The sequence below is a fragment of the Myotis davidii genome, unplaced genomic scaffold (genome assembly GCF_000327345.1).
Source record: "Myotis davidii unplaced genomic scaffold, ASM32734v1 scaffold399, whole genome shotgun sequence".
Lineage (NCBI taxonomy): Eukaryota > Metazoa > Chordata > Mammalia > Chiroptera > Vespertilionidae > Myotis > Myotis davidii.
The window spans coordinates 136888-161894 of record NW_006292094.1 but is presented as its reverse complement, the minus strand read 5'-3'; the positions used below and the strand labels follow the sequence as shown (position 1 = coordinate 161894).

At 45.0% G+C, this 25007-nt stretch overlaps 1 protein-coding gene across 2 annotated transcripts in view; it reads right to left on the bottom strand.

Moving 5' to 3' along the window:
• The window catches only part of DOCK2 (dedicator of cytokinesis 2), a 365121-nt gene that overhangs the window by 223383 nt on the left and 116731 nt on the right, over window positions 1-25007 (bottom strand). For both annotated transcript variants that reach the window (XM_015565082.1, XM_006765379.2), the window contains exon 26: window positions 8319-8470. In XM_015565082.1, coding sequence (XP_015420568.1) covers window positions 8319-8470 — 152 coding nt within the window. The remainder of the gene's footprint in view (window positions 1-8318; window positions 8471-25007) is intronic.

The window sequence follows — 25007 nt, the reverse complement described above, 5'->3', positions numbered from 1 at the left end:
GCAAACGTAGCAGAGAAGGTGCCTATGTACTCTTCATCCAACTTCCCTACATGCTAACATCACCAGAGCACAATGATCAAACCAGGAAATTCACAATGGCACAACTCTACTTACTAAATGGCAAGCCTGATTCTAGTTTAGCCAGTTTCCTTCTAATGTCTAGTTTCTGGTCCATGACCCAATTCAGGATTGTACGGTGAATTTAGTTGCCATGGTTCCTAAGTGCCCTCCAATATGTGATGGGTTCCCCTGGTCTTTCCTATGACTTTAACTTTTGAAGAGTATTAGTCTATTATTTTGTAGAATATCCTTCAACTGGGGTTTGTTGAATGCTTTCTAATTATGATATCCGGGTTGTGCCTTTTTGGCACAATTTCCCACATGAGTAAATCTTGTCCTCAGTACATCTTGTCAAGAGGCACAGGATGCTGCTTTATGTCTTTACTGGGGGTGCTCTCTGTCATCACCTGGTTACTGTAAGGTGGTGCCTATCAGGTTTCTCCACTGTAAAGTTTCTATCATTCCTTGTGTCATTAATAAGTGGATACTTTGGGAAGATACCTTGAGACTATGCAAATATCCTGATTCTCCTCACACTTTAGCCCAACAAGTTTGGTATTCATAGATGCTTCTACCTTGTAACAATGATTACTGTGATGTTTGCTAATCAGAATGAATTTTTATTCATCTTTGAACCCTATTTAAGGCCAAAGGGTCAAAACCTACTGAAAGGAAAATCAATACTGTCCCTGGGAAGTGTGCTTCTCCCACAGCTGTGTGGACTGAACATCTGGTTTAGGCAGAGCGAACCCACAGCCCGAGGTCACTCTGCCCACCCCTCACCTGTGCAGGAACCTGGGAGCTCTCTCCCTGGTCTATGTAGGCCACCACATTCTCAACGCGGCTAGGAAAGAAGCCATTGCCAGTCAGTAAGAATTGCCATGGCAACTGAAGCATCCTTCTACATCTCTGCTCTAGGTTGAGTGTTTAGTCTGTCTGAAAAGCCGCTGCCTCCCCGGAGCAGCTTCTCTTTGCTCGGTCCCATGAGAACCTTTAGGGCAGCAGAGCCAGGGCCACGGGAAGAAGAGGCGCACGGGCAGCTCCCCTGGGCTTGCCTTGTTTTCTGCAATTCCTTTGAGTCCCAGGCAGTGATGTGTCGGCACATGTTTACCAGTCGGCTCTCAGGGAAGAAAAACTAAAGACTTGGATAGACAGTGATGGCAATACTGTGTGTGAGTCCTCACTGACAGTAGGTTTCAAGCTGCCAATGTGACATCACTGAACACGGAGTTGGGAAGAGATGTGCAGCCACAGAGCATTGCGTAGTATTCCCACCAAAAGAACCCACTAGATGCAAGAATCCAGGGTAGAGATCATTAGGAAGTGATGCGTTTTGAGTATCTATTTGTTGCCTCTGATTTTAATTAGTCTATTTACTTATAGATATTTATATAAATTTTTAATAATGGCAGTGATTTAATAAAATAACTCACAAGATTTTAAAAATGTAATGCTGGGTTCTCAGGAGCTGGTGTGGTCAGCCCCAGCACACGACCCCCAGCAGTGACTATCCTGAGCCCCGCAGTTCTGGGGCCCTAAGGAGCCCCTGGGAAGGGGGCTGGCTCTTTTCTCCCCACCAGGGAACACTTAGGAAGTGCAGCTACCCTGCAGGGACTCTTTGCTCTGTCTGCAGTATCTTCCTTGGCAAGCCTCCTCCGAAGCAGCTGGTGCCGCAGGCTGGCGGGAAGGGGCTGCCTCAGTGGGAAGGGCACAGTACCTGTTTGCCATTCTCCCAGGAGGCCACTGGGCCCTTTACTGCTCTTAGAAGAGAGACAGGGGTGCCTCAAAGGCAGCCTGGAGCAGTAGGAGGAGCAAGGAAGGAAGGACAGCGAGGGAAGAAGAGAAGCCACCGGCACTGGGGGTGGATTGTGTGCCAGGGGCGGAACTGCCTGTGTGTTCACAGGTGCTTGTGTTCCCCATAATCCTGACCACCTGGGGAAGAAGCACCCCATTGCACAGAGAGATTGCATGACTTCCAAGGTCCCCAGCTAGGAAGAGGCGGAGCTCGGATGCAGGCCTTCTCTGCTCCCTACCATCACCCCATATACGACACAGGGTCCAGGACAGCCCTGGTGTCTGCCGGATGAGCATATGAATGCAATGTGGCCTGACTCCAGGGCCTGTGCTCACCCCTCCACCAGGGAACCGACACTGGGAAAGTGTAAATGCTCAGTGGTGGCGGGCATGGTGTGTGGGAGGCCGGTGACTTTGGAGTGAGGTGGGGTGACTCCCTCCCAGCTCTGCCCTTTACTAACTCTCTGACCTCGGCTAGGATCACCCAGCCTCTCTCTGAGACTCAGCTTCCTCACTCATAAAACAGGATAATAAAGCCTACCTTGCCATTGGTGGCCAGAAACAAAGTCCTTATGACTTATGAGGAAAGACTTTACAGGCTCGAAGGTGCTGGGGGAAAAAGTGTATCAGATGTCACTGTCCATGAACACATAAGATCATTCCATTGGTCTAGCAAAGGCACATTTAATGCCATGGAAGCAGGGGATGAGCAAGGGAATAAAAGAAAATGGCCCTGGATACAGCAAGAGAGTTTGATCTATTTCAACTGCAAGTTGGGGATTAATTAGCTGTTCTCTGCTTGGAATGCACCCCAGACAAAGAATTTCAGCAAGCCCTGTCTCCCTGCCTGTTATTAGAGATACGAGGGCGCAGATAGGATAGAATAAAACCTGCCGCTTTTGCACGGTGGTATTGATTCCTGGGAATTAAATGGTAATGCAAAGAGGAGGCACTAGCCTCCCTTCACGCCTGCATCAGGCAGGCTGCCGAGGATTATGAGAGAGCATGGAGCTCAGGGTGACCGTGGGGGCTGCACTTTAGAAGGCACCCAAGCAGAGAGCTGTGGAGTCTGCTTCTCCCACACGTGGGCAGGTCAGGGCAGCTCTGGACCAAGAACACCCTCCAGGCAGACTACTCCCTGTGCACGCCAACCCTGGGGACCTTAGCAGAGCTAAAGATGCTAATGCCCTGCTGCTGTCAATGCCTGGTCCCTTTTGAGAGAGGGGCATGCCTGGGGAGTGGGAGTGTGTGTGTGTTAAAAACTACATGCACCAAACATCAGACATGCATATTCAACATATTGACAAATCACCTCTAGCAGGTAGGGGAGGGAGAGGGATGGGAGCAGGAGATAGGGATGAAAGGTGAGAAATACACAGACACCACACACACACACCCACAAAAAAAAAAAAAAAAGAAAGAAAGAAAGAAATAAGGAAGGGCCTGTACATACCCATAAGGATAACATGTCATAAACTAAGTGTGGTTCATTTAACCCCCTGTACCCGACATCCAAGGAAGGCAAAAGGAGGAAAAGGCATATATATCCCCTTAGACTCAGAGCCAAAGACCCAAGGGCCTGCTATTGATCTGGGAAACTCATACTTATTCATTCTTTCAACAGATATTTTTGTGCAGCCACCATTGGAAGGATGGGGAGGGGAGGGCAGAGCTGCATGGCAGATTGGTGGACCTCTCTCATCAGGGGCTCCTGGTTCCACAGGCAGGTAAGTGACAGAAGATGACACACAGATGCTACAGGCAGCAGGCATAAGCTGTTCCTGGGACCACAAGAGAGGGGATGCATTCTGGCAGTGCCAACAGCACCCACACAGCCCACAGGTGAGGGAGTGCTGGGCAGGCAAGGGATTGAGAGAATGTTAACGGAGCAGGAGGATGGAGAGGAAAGGGGAATTGGTATGAGGCTAGGCTGGGAGTGTATGCTCTGAGAAGCCAGCTAGTGAGATTTGCTGAGCCTCTGTGCTCAAGGCCTGGCAGGGGACACACAGGGAATTGTGACAAAGCAGCCAGTGCTGTAATATCAGTCTGAACACATGGTTATGACAACCCAGAGAAGGAAGTCCTGCCTGGGGTGGGGGTGGGGGAGTGAGAGGAAGAGGATGTGGAATGGAGAAAATTTCGGAAGGGAAGCATTATTTGAGCTGAAGCTAAAAGGAGTTTAGCATCTTACTTGCCCAGAAAGAATGGGAGCTGGGGAGGACATTCCAAGCAAGAGAACATGCAGAGGCGAAAGTTCTGTGTCTAATGGCGAACCTATGACACGCGTGTCAGAGGTGACACGTGAACTCATTTTTTTTTGGTTGATTTTTCTTTGTTAAATGGCATTTAAATACATAAAATAAATATCAAAAATATAAGTCTTTGTTTTACTATGGTTGCTAATATCAAAAAATTTCTATATGTGACACGGCACCAGAGTTAAGTTAGGGTTTTTCAAAATGCTGACATGCCGAGCTCAAAAGGTTCGCCATCACTAAGCTGATGAGTCCAAGTATGAGATTCCCCCATACCAGTCAGGACTGAAAGATGCCTTGGTAAGACCCACAGGTCTAGTCCATGGACTCCAAGGGTTTATTTTTTTTAAAGCAGACGTTGTGCATTCTCTACAACATCCACGATGCAAATACTGGTACAACCACCTCCTTCTCTTCAGAGTCTGGGGCCATCTTTCCCCGCTGTGTGACGGGCAGGCAGGGTACAAACAAGGACTCTCTTTTCCTTCTGAGGGATGACACATAAAAACAAAAAGCCTGTTTTAAGAGGGAAAACCAACTCTCTCCTGGTCTGGTGCAAAATTAAATTTTATGAGTGACTCAGCAGACGGTCAGGCACAGAACGAAGCCGGTGGGAAACTGCCTTTCAAAGCAACGGAAATTGACAACTAAACTTGGCGGAGAGGAGAAAGGGGGTTACTAGAGGCAGAAGTCCGACCTTTCACCCTTTACCGGAGCCTGTCTCTTTCCTACGTTGAGTGCAACTCATGCAGCTGAGTGAGGAAATTTAACACCATCATTAAAAAAAACACTGACTCCCAGGCTAAGGTGGACATCTGCCCTGAGTCATATGCCACCCAGGCTAACGATGAATAAAGTAATAACAGGGAACCAGCTTCCACATGCCAGGCCTGCTGCGCTGGGATGGAACTCCCAGAACAATGACGACCTATTGAAGACAAGCATTCTTTCCCATCCCCCAAACACACAATGCCTCCCAAAAGGAAGCTTGGCATCCTGCACTACAATTGCGAACTTTCCACACACGGTCTGTCCCTGGGCAATGGTTCCATCAGGCATAGTCTATGCTTGGGGAGGGCAGATGGCTATTCTGTGATGCCCACAAAGAACCACTAAACAATGGATGGCTATGCTATTGTCAGCAGAGAGGATTCTAATAACCAGAAAAAACAATTCCAGGACATTCACCCTGGGATCCTTTTTTATTTTTCTTCCTAATTTCTGATTTTGAGAAGTTGGTGCCTGTAGAAACCAAACGGCACATCCAACGGTCTGGATTCTCAAAGTCAGATCTTTGCACAGGCCATGTCCCAGCTCCCGCATGAAAATGAATGCAGGAGTACAAATGAATGGGCTTGAAGATTCTGCCATTTTACGGTTTATTAAATGCCATATTGCAAGATGCTAGGTTTTATAGACTGGAAAGGGCTCTTCAATTAGAAAGGTAAAGGCCTGAGGATGAGCCCAACTATTCTTCTATTTCCAGGGAATACTGAAGATGGGGAAAAAATTAGGCCATATTGGAGCAGTGATTCTTAAAGTGTGGTTCCTGGACCAGCACCATCCATATCACCTGGGAACTTGTTAGAAAAATAAATGATCAGGCCCCATCCTTCCAACTTAACAACCAGAAACCTGTTTTAATAGCTCCTCCAAGGCACTCGGGTTCATGCTCAAGCTGCAGACGTGCACTGAGCTGTGGTCCTCACCCTGGCTGCCTGTTCTTGTCACCTGGTAAAGTTGTCATTGAGATGCCCCCACCCACCCCAGACCAATTAAATCGGAAGAACTGGGACTGCAGCCTCGGCTCGGCTGCTTCTGCAGAGCAGCGTGGGGGAGTAAATGTGCAGCCCGGGTTGAGAGCCACTCTGTACCACAGCAAGAGAGATTTAGATTAGATACTTGGGATTTCTGACTTTCCATTTCGTTCAAAGTGATCATGGCTACTGACTGAATTTCTGTCAGAGAAAAAGCTCTTGAGAAGTGGAGAGATTTCCATCTTAGAGATGGAGAGGTTAGTCAGAAGCTCCAAAAGTATCCAAATCTTGTACCAAACCCAGTGGTAATACCAATATTTAAAAACTCACCCAGCAACCAGGTGCTCCCCCTGGAGAAAGGGCTGGCAGTCCCCACAGTAGGAAGTCATTATGGAAGCCGTGCACTGAAGGCAGCAGAGAGAGAAACCATGCCTTCTCACACACCTCCAGTTCAGATGCACAGCCCCCCAGGGGAGCTCAGAGCCTCGCACTCACTTCTCTGCTTTGAAGGCCCACGGCCCAGGGTGTGTGAGACATCGCCTCTTCTTACCAGTGTCTGCTGTTACCCAATGTGCACAGTGATGAGACCTGTCAGGATGGAACTCCAGGGAGCCACTCCCATGGGGTGGGCGGAATCCCCGCATCATGGCTTAAGGAACTGTGAGCTGGCGCCAGCCTCCCCTAATCGGGCAATTGGCAGCTAGTCCATTAAAAGTGTGTTCCTCAAACTGGGGTCCTCTGACACAGTCCACACGAAAAGGAATGTGAGCATTACTGAAATATAAGGAACACTATAAATTCTTTTCAACAGGAAGAGGTAATATTTTGTGGAATGTTTCTGGAGAAATGTTAGGCCTACCTTCATGTCCCTACACTGTGAGAGTTATGACAAAATTCTTCCTTAAAAAGTTTTTTTAAAAGATCAAATAGCAAAGACTAGGGCCAGTTCAACAACCGGCTCATGAGTGTATATATGAAAACACCACCATTATCATAACATCACGGAGTGAATCTTGAGTAGCCAAGTTTTTGGGTATTATAAACACTTTCCCCAAGGAAAAGGGTGAGGATAGAAAGAAAAGGAAGAGACAAAGATCAAGCTTTTGTATCCCCAATGCCTATCACTATGCAGACTTTGGAGTTGGACCAACTTGGGTTTGAATTTTGACCATGCAATTTATTTGTTGTCTATAATTGAACATTAAGCTTATGAATTTCAGGTTTTTCATCTGTAAAATGAGGATAACAATCTTGGGCACTGGTTAAAGTGAGCAGAACGAAGGAATGGATTGCATTCAGCACAGTGCCTAGGAAATAAGATAGCATCTGTGATCAGTAATTATTCACCCTTGAACACCCAACTGAAGCTTCACTATCTTGGTGAAGGCTTCCTTGACAAAAATGTTTACACACACACATACACACACACACACACACACACACACAGTCTTTGTGGCTCCAGACTCCTAGTATGCATGTAGATTTTAGTTATTAGGTTATATTGCAACTGCTTATTTATATGTCTGTAAAGATTTTCTTAAGAGACCATGCCTTTGTATGCCCAATACCTGGCACACACCTGGTGCATCATATACTATACAATGAGTGAATGAGTGAATGAATGAATGAATGAATGCTTGAAGAAAGCAAGCAAGCTGCTGCATTTTCATAGTAATGAGATTAGAGGAAGCTTACTAGTAATTAGGAAAGCAAGAATGGAAAGAATGACACAAAAGAGAGAAATGCAAAGAAATTGATAGTAATGGTTGACTATGGGATATGAGCAGTGAAGGAGCATTGTTCTGCAGAGTTTTCTAATTATAGTCTATCACAGATAGAGTTCATCCAGAAAGTCCTTCTCTGAGTATTTTCTGGGAGTGGGGGTTGGGGAGGGAGGAGGAGGAAAGCTTACACTAACACTTAGAAAAGACTTAGTTGATTGTTTGGTTCTACCCTGTCCTCTGAAACCAGCCCATCCAGGGTAAATACCTCCTGGACATCACTCCTGAGCAATCTGCTCATCCAGAATGACTCTTAACCATTTTCTCCATTGCAGGGGCTAACTGGAGAAATAAGATTCAATCCAATCAGCAAAGAAAGCGGTAGGAGGTTTTTCTCTTGGTCATGTAGGCATGGGAAACTGCCCCTCCTGCCCCTGCAAACCAGGCTTTGGAAATGGACCAGTCATCTAAAAAGCCTGCAATATGTATTACCTACACCACAAGACTGTCTAATGAAAAATATGCCCACAGAATGCTACACGCTCAACCCTAATCCCCAAGCCATCTTTCACAGTCATGGGGGTTAGTCACTGGAGAAGCAGACCCGCTGGGCAAGCCATTGGCCTTCATCTTTAGACTTCATTTGCCATTCGTCAGCACAAACATTTTAGATCCTCATCAGCTCGGCCCTAGTCTGTGTCCAGGATATCTCTGTCATCGTGAGCACTCACCGCATCCTGAGAGCTGAGCACCTCCAGAATGCTGTTGAGTAGCTCCACGCAGAACCTCTTCTCCTGCAGCTGCTGCTGGGACCCGTCGTCCTTCTGCTCGAGCAGCTCCTTCAGCTCTCTGGTGATGACAGGAAGCAGGATATCCCGGCATTCTGGAAAGAAGGCAGTGTAGAGGTGCTTGAGCATCCTCCTTGCTTACTTTCCTTTCCTTGTTATTTTTAGAAAACTTTTCATTAAATAATTAATTCAAGAATATAGGCTCCTTGCAAAAATGTTAATGTTAAAGATTAGGTTAAGATTCCCATAGAAAGTCACTCACCATTCCAGTCCCTCCCCCAACCTGTTCGGACTGGCCATAAAAACAGAGCTATGGAATAATTAAGACCTGATTGTGTGCTTTTTCTTAAAAGTTCATTCTGTTGGAATTCTAGTTGTGATACCTCCATTTGATTCCATCACAAAGATATGAATCCCAGAGAATAGGCCAGATTTTTAGATATTAACAAAGATCTCTTTGGGAAGTCACTAAACTTTAAATTCTAATTAAAATTGAGCAAAATTAGTAAATTCCCATGGAAAGGTCTAGTAGAGAGCTCTCCATCCTAGAAGTGTTTAAGCAGGGGTAGTTGTCTATGGAAAGGCATTCAATGTATCAGATGAGCCCAGCCTGTGGCTCAATTGTTTGAGCATCATCCCATGCACCAGGAGGTTGCTGGTTTGCACATGCCCGGGTTGCAATAGGGGACATGCAGGAGGCAGTCGATCAATATTTCTCACTGATGTTTCTATCTCTCTCTCCCTCTCCTTTCCTCTCTCTGAAATCAATAAGAAAACATATTAAAAGATGTTCTTAAAGTATCAGATGAAGGGCTGAACTGAATGATTGTTAAAACCCATCAAATATTCTATGATTCCAGACAATATCGGTTCAGAGGAAGTATCAGGACGGAGGACACCTTTGCTGGGGGAAAGGCAGTGGACATGTTTACACTGCTTATAAACCATTGTGACTGTGGGCGCTGCCGCGGTTTACCAATATGAAAGTCATCTACTTTACAGATCAAAAACCGCATCCCCAACAAGACAAAGATTCCTGGTGCTGAGAGTCAGTGAGATTTTAGCCGAGGAAGCCATTAATAATGGAGCCTGGTTTTCGGAAGTACTTTTGTCTTCTTGTGAACCATGATTTCTCAGAAACATCTGGCTCCTCCGTTTGGAGATGAAATGATTTTTCTCCTTTGTAATTGGAGCTGTGAAATCCTATTAGTCTGTAAGGCTTCGGGAAACAGCATCTCTAAATTGAGACTTGATTGTCAAGCAAACAAACACAAATGACTTAAAAGATAAATATTGCAGAGCCTCAGATCAATCTTTCTAGGCAGAGGCAATGAGTATGAAAGACCTGCAAACCCAGCCTGGGACCCAGTGCCTGACACAAGCTGAAGACCTGCCAGCCAGTGACAAGCCTAAATTGCAATTCAGACCAGGTACTGAGGAGCCTGCAGAGCTACTCAGCTCTGTGTTTTCATAGAAAAGAGTCTTCATGCGTCAAAGTGGCTGCAGAGAGGAAGCTGCAGTGTTTCTGGGCCCTGCTTCCTTTCCAGAAAGTTCTCTCCTGTGGTAGAAGATGCTAGCGCCTGAATGCACAGCTCTCCTGAAATGTGACACGCTTTTGCAATCATTTCAAGGGCCAGGGATATTGCAAATAAGATGCTCCTTTTCCTCACCTCTTTCTCCCCAATATCAGCCCCACAGAAAGAATGAAATGGAGATCCTTTGTCCACTTTGGAAAACCACCTTGAGATGCATCTGGCTAAAAAGCACCAGTGGCCATGACCACGGCCATAGCCCTAGGAGGGAGACACTCCCGGGAACACCTCCCAACTTCCCATCTGTGCGCAGCCCGGCTCCTGCTCCTCAGCTCCCTCTCAGGGGGAAGACGTCCCTGTCACACTGTCAACCAGCAAATTTGATTCCTCCTTGCTCTCCCCAACATCCACTCCACCATGAAGTCATATCCACCTCCATCTCCTGTGCCAAGTCTCCCACCCTGGCCTCCCCACTTTCAGTCTCAGGGGCAGAAATTTCCCCCAAACTGTAGCCTGACCACAAGGCGCCTCCTTGAAGGGCATCTCCTATTGCCCTGAGGGTGAGTTTGGTAAGCTCTTTGTAACCAAGCCCTTCTACCTGTCCAGCTCCCTCTTCCCACGCTACCCAGCCCTGTCTGTCCTCCTGTTGGACCTTTGTACATTATTTCTTTGCCCGTAAAGCTCTTACCCACCCATCTTCTCCTCACTAACCGCTTCCTACCCTCTAGATCAGTGGTTCTCAACCTTCTGGCTCTTTAAATACAGTTCCTCATGTTGTGACCCAACCATAAAATTATTTTCGTTGCTACTTCATAACTGTAATGTTGCTATTGTTATGAATCATAATGTAAATATCTGATATGCAGGATGGTCTTAGGCGACCCCTGTGAAAGGGTCGTTCGACCACCAAAGGGATCGAGACCCACAGATTGAGAACCGCTGCTCTAGATCTTCACAGAGATGCGAATCCCCTTGGGCAATATTCCTGACACCCACCTCTGATCTGGGTGACCCTGTTCTGTGCTCCTGTAGTGTCCAGACTTGACTTCTGCCTCACCATTTGTCACCCTCTGTGGTCATTGTCTATGTAACAGGACAAGTGAGACTCTTATCATCCCATAAATAAAACTGTGGCCTGAAGCTGAAAACAAAAGGTGTAATTGCCTCACATTCTAAATTCATATTGTCTCTGGAAGCTGGGGTACACCATCATCCCTTGAGGATTTTGAGAGGTATGGGTTCAGTATGAGCCCAGAACTGAGGGAGGGTCCGCAGAGGCCTGTACATGGGATCAATGTCCACACGCAGAAACCACCTCCCTGAAGCTGAGAACCAAAAAAACAACCCATAAAATCCCTGAGGGTGAGACTGGCACCCCAGGCACATCCTGGTTCCACCAGCACAATGAGGAGAACGGGAACACTCTGGAACCCCTCGCCTACTATTGGAGCAAAGTGAAAGACAGTCACATCTTCAGTGTGGTCATCTCCTTTCTAAGCCTGCCCGTGTCTGCCTGCACTTGAAATTTCACTCTGCTCACAGCCAGCCCTTCCTTCCTCACCGGCACCGGTTAATCCCCAGGTTAATCCACTTTTCACTCCTGCTCGATTTTCACAGGCTCTAAGGTGAAACTCATTCTGCTCCGGCTGAGTTCCTATTGACTGCAAGGAGAATTCAGCTCAGCTCAACCCTCTTGGGGGAAGGTGAGGAACATTTGGCTGTCAAGGATCACCCTGCCCTCGCCCCAGGCCTTTTGGCAAACAAGTAATTGAAACTCCAAATTCTCCCGGGCAAGATCTGAGCAGTGTAAGAGCAGCTCTGCTAGGCTGCTTTTCTTCCACGGGCTTGGGGAGCATCTGCACGTGTCAGAGGCCACTTGGTCCCATCAGCCAGTCTCGCAGGGACCTCCACAGACACCTCTCCAGTCTGATGGATAGCAATTTCTTCTCACAACCTCCCTCCTCCAGCTGTGGGATAGGGAGAAAAGCAATTCCACCCACCAGGAAATCAATAACTATCCACGAACTTCATATTCCAGATCAGGTTACAAGCCTCTTAAAACTCTACTAGTGTTTCCCCTAATGCACTCTTCACTATTCCCTTCCCCACCTCCCGGAAAACATGCCTAATTATAAGGTCCAGAACCATCCCTCACTCTCCTCCTGATGAACCCCAAGGGCCAAAACACATCTCCCCAGATAAGCCAACACAGCCTACTTAGGAGACCTCAGAACTCGGCAGCTGTAAAAATCCTGGTCAGATATCCAGGGAGGTGAAATCCCAAGAGAGAAATGGACTTCCAGAACTTAATTGTAAATACTCACTTAAAGTCCAACCCAAGCTATTGCTTTTACCATACATCCATTATCCTTAGCATAAAGCATGCCATTGTACTAAACCTATAAGCTAACGCCCTACTAATAAGTTGGTACTTGCCATTCAGACACACAGTGACAGCAGGAACAGTAAATCGATATGTGTAAGTGCTGGAATCTTTAAGAAAATGTATGTTTATGTCTAAAAATGTCTGATTATAAATATAAATTATAAGTATAAATTAAAATTTACTGATTATAAATATAATGTGTAAGCTCTGATAGTCTACATGCAACATATTTATATTAATGAATAGCTTCTACAGCCGGCACTGTTCTTAGGGATATTATATGCTATTGGGGTATCAGAAATAATTTAAGAAGGTATTCATTGTCTTATATTAGAGTCTCCAGAAGCAAGCTCTAAGATGAAGCCTGGGTGAAGGTGACTTACTTATTAGGAGGTGTTTCAGAAACCTCTGGAAGGGTCATGAGCGAAGGAGGCCGGGCAGTGTACAAAGGCAGGCAAGTCTCACATCGGGAGCTCCGCAGACAGTGTGGGCCACAGGGGCAGAGCGGCAGGAGTGGTGAAACCTTCGGGATGGACAGCCCCAGGCACTGTGGATGCTCTGGGTGCCCAGGCGAAGCAGGCCCCCACGGCCGGAGGGCAGCCCTGCGAGGCTGGAGCTGGCCGCTGAGGGAGAAAGCCTTCCTGGCGCTATGCACAGAAATGATCGTGGATCCCAGGAGACCTCGGTAGATCCCTGAGAGCTGATGCTACAGCAACAAATACTGTCAGCTGCCTGCAAAATAGTGAATGGGGCAGCGGGAGATGCACGGGCTGGAGTGAATAGGGAAGACTGCCTCCCTGAGATGGAGACACTTGAGCTGAGACCAGGGGTGAGAAGGGAACTACCGACAAGGATCTCAGGGACAAGCATCCCAAGCAGAAGAAATGGCATGCAAAGGCCCTGGGGTAAAAATCTGCTTAGCTTGTTGGAAGGTTGCATATGGAAGTGAGTGTGACTGGAATTATAGAAAATGGGGTGCATAATATGAGACAATAAACTTGGAGAGCCTGACTGGGACCAGGTCTCATTAGACCCCGTGGCCCATGGCACGGAGTTTGATTACTAGGTAGAGATAAATATGTTTTGTTTTTATATTTTTAATGAAGAGAGGAGGGAGGGCCTAGAAAGAGAGGCATGAGAACACTGAGGAAGCTTTTTGTAGAGGGAAAGAAGAGGTATACTATTGATTGAGCCCTCACTCTCTACCAGGCATTCTCTCTATGAGGAAGTAATGGGGGGGGGTTGAGGACACATTTGTAATACCTTAACTAATAATAATAATAATAATAATAAAAGAAGTATATCATTATGCCCATTTTATGAATTAGAAAACTGAAGCTCGAAGAGATTCAGTAACTTACTTAAGATCACACACCTAGAAAGTGGCAGAGCTGGGGTTTAAACCCAGGAAATATGATTCCAGGGTTCGTGTTCACATCTACTAAGCTCTCCTGCCTCCTTACTGTAATAGTGAAGAGGAGAGAAGATAAAAGTTTGATGAGTTAGTGGCAGGAGAGAGATGCAGAAGTGGACATAATTGGGGTACAGTCTTGAGGCAGTGTCAACACAGCTTGCTGATGGATGAAATGTGCTGTACAGATGTGTATGCATATGCATTTTGAGCATGTGACTGAGCGAATCATAGATTGATTTTAGGGTTTATCAAATTAGGATCTAATCATGGCGATCATTCCATTATTTGCCTCAACTAGCAAGTAATGAAAGGCTTCCGTTGACATTTCTCTGATGATGTGGAGTGGCTACAGACATGGCCTGTCTATCATCACACCTCCAGAGGCTGTTAGGGCAGAATAATTGACAGCTACCTGCACTTGCAGCTCTCCTTCACACCTTCCAAGATCATGTACCCTGCCATTGATGACCAGCTGCTGCCATGGCCTCCTCCCTGCCAGCACATCCATTCAACCACCAGCCAGCTCCATAGAAAGAGCTTTTAGGCCCTAGCTGGTTTGGCTCAGTGGTAAGATGTCGGCCCTGGGTTCGAGAAGGGTTCCAGGTTCAATGTGGGTCAAGGGCACATACTTCAGGATTGGCCTTGGTCGGGGCGCATGCAGGAGGCAACCAATCTACGTGTCTCTCACACATCAATGTTTCTCTCTCTCTCTCTCTTCTCTCCCCCTCCTTTCCACTCTCTCTAAACATCAGGGGGAAAATATCCTTGGGTGAGGATTAACAACAAAAAAGAAAGTTCTTTTAGGAAAACAAAGGTGCAGATATGGCCAACTGAGTCATGACCCCAAATTTGACTTGTGCCCTAATACTTAGGATGATTGCCTTTGCAATGCCATACCAGATGAGTGTAGCTCAGCCTGCTAGCACACTGCCTCCCCCACCTCCTCACCCTGGCTCACAGAAGGACATGCAGAGATGGCTTGGGGCTGAGCCAAGTAGCTTCTATACTGAACAAATCTGGGAAGGCTTGAAAAGAGGGTTCCCATCAAAGCAACGTGCTCCATTTCACATTCACGCAATAGGAGAAATGAGTCATGGTAGCTTTTTGACTGCAAGGAGTTGTGTCTTTTATCCCTTGACCCCATTTGGTTCCAATTCAGTGACATCTGGCATTCGAATCAATTTATAAGCACTTAGGACACTTGTTATAACAGGCTTACATCCTCACCCCTCCAGGCTTATCACTGCAGACCCACTGCCTCTCTCTGCATCACGCTACACAGGATTCCTTAATCCCTTCACCCCAGCTCCTGTTCCCTCTGGAGACTTATGCGGTTGCCTGGCTCCATGAATTTCAATCTTTACTCTAGCAGTGGTTCTTGAAACACCGCCTAATAAGTAAGTCACCTTCCCCCAGGCCTCATCTTAGAGCTTGCTTCTGAGAACCCAATCCAAGACAATGAATATCTTCTTAAATTATTCCCATCTTCAAGCCTTTCTAAGCTAGTCCATGGTCACATACATACCTGAGTTTTCTCGTCAGTAGGAGTCATGATAACAGATATATTTTCATAAAGGACAGAAGCCATTTCCTGGAAAGCCATCGGAAATGAGCAGAAGTGGGAGAGTGGAATATTGAGTTTGAGAGACAGGCAATGTGTTGAGCTCCTGCTGGGTTGCAGGCACCACATTTGGAATGCATTTGATCCTATCCAAACCTGTATATTGTGTTGTCCCCACTTTACAGGTTAGAAAAACCTTTACAGGTTTTTCTAACCTGTAAAGTGGGGACAAGAGCTTGCCCAGGGTCACAGCATGACCTCTTAACTAGTGGGGCCACAACAGAGGCTAGATTCTAACACAGACCTGCCCGACTCCAGGGCCAACATGAATCCAACCTCATTCACAGGCTCCTGGGTGCAGACAATAACTCCCAACCCCTGGGCTCGGCAGGCTTGAGGCAGCCACCCTTGAATTTGCTGGGTCCTCATAAGCTCTTTAAACAGAAAATTAAAGACTCTGGGTGGTTGGATTGATTAATATCCTAGCTCTCTTGCTCTCTTTTAGTGAGGGTTACAGTCCCAGGAAAATAAAAAACAAACAGAAACCCCAGTCGTAGAATTCAACAACTGTGAGCATTCATCAACTCCATGATTTAGTCTTTAGTCCAGTCACTCATTTCTTTCATATCTTTTAATCCAACCAACCATCTATTCAGCTACTCATGTCACTGCAGCTGACTAGCCAACAGCAATCATGACCCTCCAACCTTTCACCATCTTTCCCTCAGAAGACAGTGAGAGCCTGGGGTGAAGTATCTAATCTCAATCAAGTCACGTCTGCCACAGTTCCGGGCACAATGCCTGTCACGCAGTGGGATCCTAACAAGCATTAGATGAATAAATGTCTGCTAATTTCAGAGAGCGAGCCCTCTCTGCTTACACTTAAGGCAACTCTCAGAATTAGAACTCTATTTAGTGTTGAGTTATTTCAAAATTTACTCTTCTGTGCTGTCCTTGAAGAAACAAGACCTTGGTGTTTCTTCACCTTCACCGCTGCCCTGAGCACCCATTCTGGCAATATCTTCTCGTTCTTGGCTTCCCCCCTAGGGAAGGCAGGTATGGGGAAATGGGTACAACTCTGGATTGAGAATTTACAGACCTAGGCTTGCACACAGCCTTACTACTGCCAGGCTGTGTGACCTCAGACAGGTCATTTTACCTCCCTTCCTCCAAAAAATAGGGATTTAAATGGCTTTTTCATGAGAAAGCATTACACACATTCAGTTGCAGTTACTATGTGTATCATGGCATGGGATCTGTGCTCTCACTCAGACGTTCCTGGATGCAAAACCGAGCATGCTGGAAGTGCAAGGTCCGTTAGCTGTAGCTGACGCACACACTCGACACAACACCTGGTCCAGGCTGGAATGAAATGGACTGGGAGCTATTATCTGTATCATTCACACAAAGTGTGCTTTGTCTGAAACACCAGACTCAGAGAATTGAGTTTCAAGAGGCGGGTATAAATTGAAATAATTGGGAAAATGCCTGGGATCTTCGTGTTCCCTTTGTGTGTGGATAGACAAGAAGAGCTCAGGCAAGCGTTCTCAGAGCATCCTTTTACATTTCTGCTTACAGCTTAGAATAACCATGCCACTTACCAGCAATCCTCAAGCCACATTCAAACAACCCTATATCATATCACTGCAATCGCAAAACTTACAAATATAGAAAAGAACAACAAAACAACAACAAAAAAACAAAAAAACAAAAACCCACAGCAGTGTTTTGGATCAATATGAGCAGCCGGTATTCCATTTCTGGGGAAAGCGCACATTAAAGGCCTCTTGTTTACATTTTAAGGCTAACAGAGGGGCTCTTCATTTCAGAGAATTAAATGAGAAAATTCCCCTGGATTCAAGCATCAGCAAAATGGAATGGTTGCGTGATTGTTTCCAATCATCTTTCCCTCACCTTCCCCATAACAGTGCCAAAGGCGAGGAGGCTGGGGTCCTGTGGGTGGATAGCCCCACACATGTAAAATCCAGTGCTGTTTATTACAAAGGGAAAACAGAGAACCAGCTGAAGAATTGGAAACGCACTTCAAAGACGCAGGAGGAAAATCATTGTCATCCCTCCCCCCTTTAAATCAAAATGGAAATGGGGGGAATGTCTCCTTCTGGCCTGGTTTTCTTTTCTAACAGGACTCAGCTGAGAAGGTGGAGGTTGGAGGCAGCTGAGGGGGCGGGGGCTTCTCTTGCTTCATTTCTCCATCCGTGCCAACGAGCCAACAGAGCCCTCCCCTGAAGGCCCACAGCAAAAGCGATTTCAGAAATGACTCACACACGTAGGCCCACTATTTAAATGGAAGGATCAAAGAGATTCTAAAGTGAATGAAGAGGAAACTGGTTTACTATGAGAAGGGAGGAAATAAAGAGAATAAATATCAGTCAATGACCAGTAATGAGCTTTCTTACAAAGAGAGGACAATACATGGCCCTTGCCCGTGGGCAGTCCAAGTGTAATAAAGAACCGGTCAACTGGCAGGCCAGTAGAGAAGCACACATAAAATGAAACACGTTGGGTTTGCAAATACATTCAGTCCCTGCCGATAAATCTCAAATTGTACTTTTATAAAACGGACATTAATACTATATTTGGGGCATGACATGCTGGTCTATTTATTATTGGTTTGTGTATTTCTTCATCTACTCTCTTAGTCCATAAAGAAGAGAGGAGAAAGACATGACATGCCAGCGTAAACATTAACGTAAGGTTCCAACCGCCCACGTGGCTCCTCACTAGCAGGACATCAGTGAGATAAAGGGAATCGCCCATGTTCTTGAGTTTCCTGAGCGTTGAGGCCAAAAAGAACAAATTCCTTTCGAGAAGCATAGCTTTCTGTGGCATGGAACCCTCAAATAAATTTTTCCTATTGCATTCTCATGTTAATGTCCTACATTAAGTTTAGTAGTGATTAGCTGCTTCTGACATCAAATGGTAGGATTTTAGCTCTGAAAAGACCATGAGCAAAGCTAATAGTTTTGACTCATTTGACTGAGTTATGTGGTCGTGCACAACAGGAAAACAATAAATGAAGGTAGCTTGTGACTGTGTGCTTGCCCCAACACGCCTTTGTTTAGTTTTTAAGTGAATAAAGTGCCTAGCATCTCATATGGCTCAGGGGTGTATAGTGAAGCAGATTAGTAAGAAACTAGGACAATTCCCTGGCAAATGGAATGAAGAAACTGAGCAAATGGTTTAACAACGGCCGGGATAGCTGAACAATTAACACCAGCTGATAAAGCACAAGATCCTATCCTCCCTGAGTGAAGATGCCTAAGATGGTTCAAATCACCATAGTCAGGGGGTTAGGTAACAAAAACCAGTGAGATCCAGACTAACCCACGATGAAGGTGAAACTAACCAGAGAATGACCCCATTTTAATACCCAGCACACTAAACAACAAGCCCCGAAATCTAATGAATATTCTGTTCAGATGCTTCCTTGGGACCTCCTCTAAAATTTCCACGTATCAAAAATAGATAAAATTCTCAGGACAAAGAATAACAGCGTGCCCTCTCCTTTGAGCACGCCTATCCCCCTTTCCACAGGTGTATCCTTTCCTCAGGTGTATCCTTTGCTTCTATCCCAGTGGTCGGCAAACTGTGGCTCTTTGGCCCCTGGAGTGTGGCCATGAAGATTCAATTGCACTGTACGTACATGCCCGCACGTGGTATTTTGTGGAAAAGCAACACTCCAGGGGCCCTTCCTTTGCTTCACTTTCACTTGGACTTGTATCTTGAAACTTTTCCTGCACTAGGCAAGAACTAACTCATGAAAGTTCCCAGACCTGTGCCGGGGTATGGCCAGCCCCTGACGCAGACATGGACTGGTAACAATAGGATCAGGAGATAAGTGGTAAAGGTTGAGAGAAGAGACCAGATTCAAGGCATATATAAGAAAGATTCAAAGGCCTTAGTGCTTAACTGAAAGTGAAAAATGAGGCACAAGAAGAGTTGAGGGCCAACTCCAAATGACTGGCAGAAAAATAATGGAAGAGGAGAGGGTTTCCATGAATGCAATGAATACTATTTTGGAAATGTTGAGTTTGACATTCAGACGCAGATGTCAAAGGGACGGCTGGCTAAATGTGTCTGAAAATGATCTAGTACAAAAGGTTAAGCATGAATTCAACTCTATGAAAGACACATTAACCATGGATGCCCCCCACAAAGAATCTATAATGGGCAATTACAGTGCATTTAGCAGAGAGTGAGTGGCTTATTACAGTTCATTTGGTGATATCATGAAGACCATAATGAATTGAAAAGAAGAAAAAGGAAAAGGAAGGGAAGACAAAGAGGAGGAGAAAATAAGGGTGGGGTCTGAACGGGGATGGATGGGGAAAATATAAATACTGGGAATCTGGGACAAGACAGCTAAAAGGGGCTTGGAATGGAGAGACTTTCACTTGAAGTTTTTAGATCCTCATAAGGACAAGGTTTGGATAGAGCCCAAATATGGTTAAGCAGCCAAAACTGCCCAGATGATCTAACCAATGAGTGTGTCACATTGTCACCTTACCAAGCAGTGATGGTTGAGGGGGAGTTGGGGCAGGGCTTACTGGGAACAGCAGTGGAGGACGATGAGCACCCACAGTGCACCTGACATTCAAAGCTAGGATGGAACGGTAGCTACAGCCTGCCTTTTCCCTCACGAACTCTCCTGCAAGAGCATCATGCAGAGCCTACCAGCCCCAGACAAGGAGAGAAGGAATGGAAAGAAATGTCAGCATTAAGGAGGCTCCACTCTCATTCGTCTGATGCACTTAATAAGGCACCAGGCCACAGGGCAAGTTTTAGAGTCAGTGATGGGGCGTGGATGTTAAGAGCAGGAACCTTACTATCCTTATAACCTTGGGCAAGTCTCTTTATCTTAAAGTGGAGATAGTAAGAGCACCTCCCTGCCGGGGTCCAACCCCAGCAGGTCCAGGGGTCCCCAAAGGTGTGGAAGGAGTCGGCGAAGAAGGAATGACACGGAGGCAGCGTTCAGTTGATCAGCATAGTTGGGTTCTCTAGCCAGGATCTCCAGCATGGAGACAGCGTGGATCTCCAGCCAGGTTCTGTAGCCATGTTCCCTTGCTAGGTTCTCCAGCCAGGTTCTGTCCAGGTCCTAGTCAGGTTCTCTTGCCATATGTTCTCTTGCTAGGTTCTCCAGCCAGGCTTGGTTTAGGTTCTCCAGCCAGGTTCGGTCGCCAGGTTCTGCAGCCGGGTTCCTCAGCCAGGTTCTGTCTAGGTTCTCCAACCAAGTTCTGTAGCCACGTTCTGTCCAGGATCTTTTGCCATGTTCTCTCCAGCAAAGTTCTTTGTAGTTAAAGTGATTAACTACCCGCCTGGCACTTAGTTAAGGAGTTTCACCCCCTCCCTGACTTCAGGGGAAAATCTCTACCTGGGGAAACAACCTTTCTCGGAGAGGTGACCTTGGTTAAAATACATAGTGCCAAGAAGGTGAGCAAACATATTAAGAACAGTATGCCATATATGCCAGGTCCCTTGAAACAGCAAGGATGGACCGGCTCCCGGCACCTCCCTTCACAAGGTTGTGAGAATGAAACAAGATCATATATGTAAAACACCTGGCCCATGATAAGCACTATAAAAGTGAAAACTATTGTTATTTACTTTTTAAAATATCCATCTGTAACTTTCTGGGCAATGGAAATATGCTATATTTTGACGTGGGTGGTAGTTGCATGGGTATATACACGTGCAAAAAATTCCCTGATCTGTGCACTTAAGATGTGTATATTTTACTATATGTAAATTCTACCAAAATTAAAACTACATACTGGTATCAGGTAGGTATTATTCTTTTCCCTGTTGATCATAGTGAACACAGTGAGGCTTGACGAAATCAAGCAAATTGCATAAGATATTGCACTGGATCTCACGCTCAGGTGTTTAGATTCCAGAGCCAGTTCCTATGTCATGTGAGCCTTGGTCCTCAATAGGACTCAAGGCAGCAGTAACCCAAAGACACTGTCCCCAACTCTACATAGACAATTTCTTGCATAAAGAGAGAGCAGCTCTTCTCTCCTCTCCCAGTCTCTCTCCCACCTCCCACCCTCTTCTCATCTCAGCTCAGTTCCTTTGTCTCATTGACTATTGAAACCAAAATCCCTGCCAAGCAACAACCTTGCTCCTGACAAAGTGCACACATCCCATCAGGGAAACACCCAGCAGAGGACCGGTGGTGATTAAGGACCGAAGAGAACACCCCCCGCCCCCAACTCTCCAAACTCCCCAGGTCCAGAGATGCCCTTTACGCAATGGTGTGCACCCACTGTAAGTATGCATGCAGCTCCTTCATACCAAAACAAAGAGCAGCAGCCAGAGAAGAGTGAGTGATCATAATTTGAGAAGTGCTGTCGAAATTAATTTTGCATGCCTCCTCCATTAGCAGTCTGTCTGAATTGACTTGAATATGCAAGTTATACTGTTAATCTTCGATGTTAAAAAAAATGTATCATCATTAACCTTCCTCGCCCTGAATGCAGTCTTTTTATTAGCCGTCATAGAAATGGCATTTTTTCTTGGCATCTCAGCATTCTACCTCTTTGTATGCAGTTTTGCCAGTCACTTTGCAACATCTCTCCTGATTCAGAAGCTCATTTTTCAAACGGCTGATTCTAACTGCCCAGAAGTGACCAGAAGTTGACTCTGCCTTCCTTCTCTTTCTTCATATTCCTCTAAATGAGAATAAATTTCCCATTGAAGGAGCACTGTAGAAAACACACACATAATGGCCTACAGCACAAGGAGGCATGAATGAGTTCCATGTGACACTGAGGGCAGGCAGGCTCTTGCTGGACCAGCGGTAACTGGTCTTCGGGGCTCCTGGATCCCTGGGGAGCTAAGTGACAGGTAAGCAGGAACTTTGCTTCAGGGAGCAGGAAAACAAATTAAACCATATTCAAAGGTTAGCTATTAAAGATAATGGAAAAATCACCAAAACAGTGCACTTTAGTGTATCTTTCTTTCCATGTATTCACCTGATATAGGTAAATTATAGGAAAAAGAAAGTGACCTATCTATACCCCTATTTGATGAATAAGTTTAATATTCATATTCCATTCATTTTAATCTTTAAATGTGATAATAGTGGGAAAATTTTGGGTGAATTGCATTTTGCCACCTTTTTTTCATTCATGCCCTCTCAATGAATAGCAAGATCATCAGAAATTAAAGTACTTCTTAGCAGGGGAACACAAGACAAGACTGAGGTCTAGACTAGAGCATTAGTCCCTGAAAAATAACACTAGTTTCTGTTCTCAATAAATGCAACAATGGCATACAGTTTATCATGGAAAATATTCACAAAAGTCCCTACATACGAAACTAAATTGGCAACCAAAGCATCTGTTTAGGTTGTAGGAAAGTTACCGATAATGAGATTGTCAATATTTCTGAGTTCATCTCTGATATATAGTTTTTATGTTTTCCTCTTAAATCTAATAATTGTTTTTCTGGCTGCTACATAAACAAAGGCATGACATGAATAAGAAAGAGTCTGGAATTCAGCTACATCTATCCTCAAAGGGCTCAGAGCATTCACAAGGGCAGAATCCAATCTTTTCTAAGCTTTAGTTAACCATTATTGTTGCTAATGTGAAACTCACCATGGATTCCTCATCATTTGCAGCCTGCACTGTTATTTACTTGATATTTTTCCTAAAGTAGCTTCATTCTCATCTGTTTACATTTATTTTAAATGAAAAATATGCTTCTCAACATGGAAAACCTGTATCCTTGCCATTGATGGCAGGGTAAATGTACCAATACTATGCAAACAAAACACTTTTGTTAAATTGTCAGAGGAGCTTAGTCCTGAGGTCTGCTCTCTCTTTGTTATCAAAGGACATTAGTAGAGAAGGATTCAAGGCAAAATAGGAAAGTCCTGCCATCCCTGCCATAGAAAGGCTGAAAGGGAGTTGGAAGAAAATGAATGATCTGCTTCTGTGATGCAGTACTTTTTACCTGTGTGTATCTAAAATGACCCTGCATGCCAAAGAGAATACTCTGGCATATGGTAGTACATGCCCAACGTTGAGAAACACAAGTTAAAAGAAAAAAATAGAAACTAGGTTCCTGGCTTCTCATCTCTGTGGCCAACTCGTGGCGCGACCTTGGGCAGGTCATGCCCACTCTTTGGATTGGTGTCCTTGGCTGTAACAGGAGGAGGTTGGACTAGGCAATCTCTCCAAGGATTCACTCAACTCCATGTGTCTGTGTTTTGTGAAACCTTTAAACACATTCTAGAACATCTCATCATCATCTAAAGTATGTGGTTGTTAATTGCATTTACCCTGTTATGTGAAAGTCTTACAGGAGCAAATAGGAAAGATTTAAAAAGATCAGCTACTCTGGGGCAAAGGAGCCTTTTGAAGCTGTTGTGTTGGGGAGAAAAATCAATAAAATCGACTGCACTCCGGGCACAGCAGCAGCTGACTGTCCAGGATCCATGCCCGCGCATTCCTTGGCTGAGAGCCAGGGGCAAAGCACCGACTTCAAGCGGCCCTCACAGATCACCTGGCCAATGGCCTGGGTCAAGTGTAGTTTATGCAGGTGAGTGACAGAGCGTGCTGACTCAAACTACCAGTGTGATTTCCCCCTTCCCATGAGAAGAACAGACTGAGGGGGGAAACACACACACCACCCAGACCAGTAATTCAAAACAAGCCAAGTTTGCTCATTTGTAAGATCTGGTGCAGTTAAATAAATTTCTCCATTGTATAAGAATGACAGAAAACTATAAAGTTTCTATAAAAATTATACAAAGTAAATATTATTGTAATTATAGTAATGTATATGTATAGCCTCTTAAACAGGGTTTGTTTTTTTTTCTCCCTATCTTAATATTCTGAGAGAGTCAATTCAGGCAACTTTTTATTTTTAATGCTCTACATTGGCTCTGACTCTGAACTGATAATAATGAAAATGAACATAATAATTATGAATAAATAATTTATGAAAATAATAATTATACTTATATTCATTTTAAGCTACCACTTATGAAGCAATTTTTACCATCCAGGGACCATGCTAAGCATGATTTCATTTCACATTCTCATCAAACCTATTATTATCCTCATTTTACAGATAAAGAAAGAAGCAATGATGTGACGTGACTTTTCCAAGGTCACCGATGGGTATAACTCAGAGACTGTGAAACAAGATGAATAGACCCCGTGGTGCGTCTCCAGAGGCAACAAGCCTTTGGTAAAAAGGTCATCCAAGAAACCTTCTTTATACATTTGAAGCCAAAGTCAAGATCATGGGGAAAAAAGAAAATCAAAGGTTACCAAAATCTAGGTTAATAAATTGAGAGAGAAAAAATGAATATTCACATTTCTGAAACTCTCTTGTGCTTTTTGTGTTTTTAAAAATAGCATTTTAGATGTTACGAACAAGAAGAAAGATCTGAAAATCATACAACCTTCTCCTCTCAAGTCTAAGGCACTTTGCTTATACTTCTACTATAGAATATTCATCCTGCGTTTGAACAAAGAGCGCCTCATTTTGCAAATGAAGGCAAGCTCCTTGAGGACTTTATCATATTTTTGCCAACTTTTTATTTCCTGAATGGCTACTCAATGCTTTGTTTATAGCAGGGGGTCAATAGACATTTATGGAATTGGAAAACCTGTTCTAAATATTGTCTCTCTTCATTACAAGGGTGGCCCCACCCATTCTATATGGAATTTGAGCCGTCCCGAAGGCAGTGAAAGATACAGGT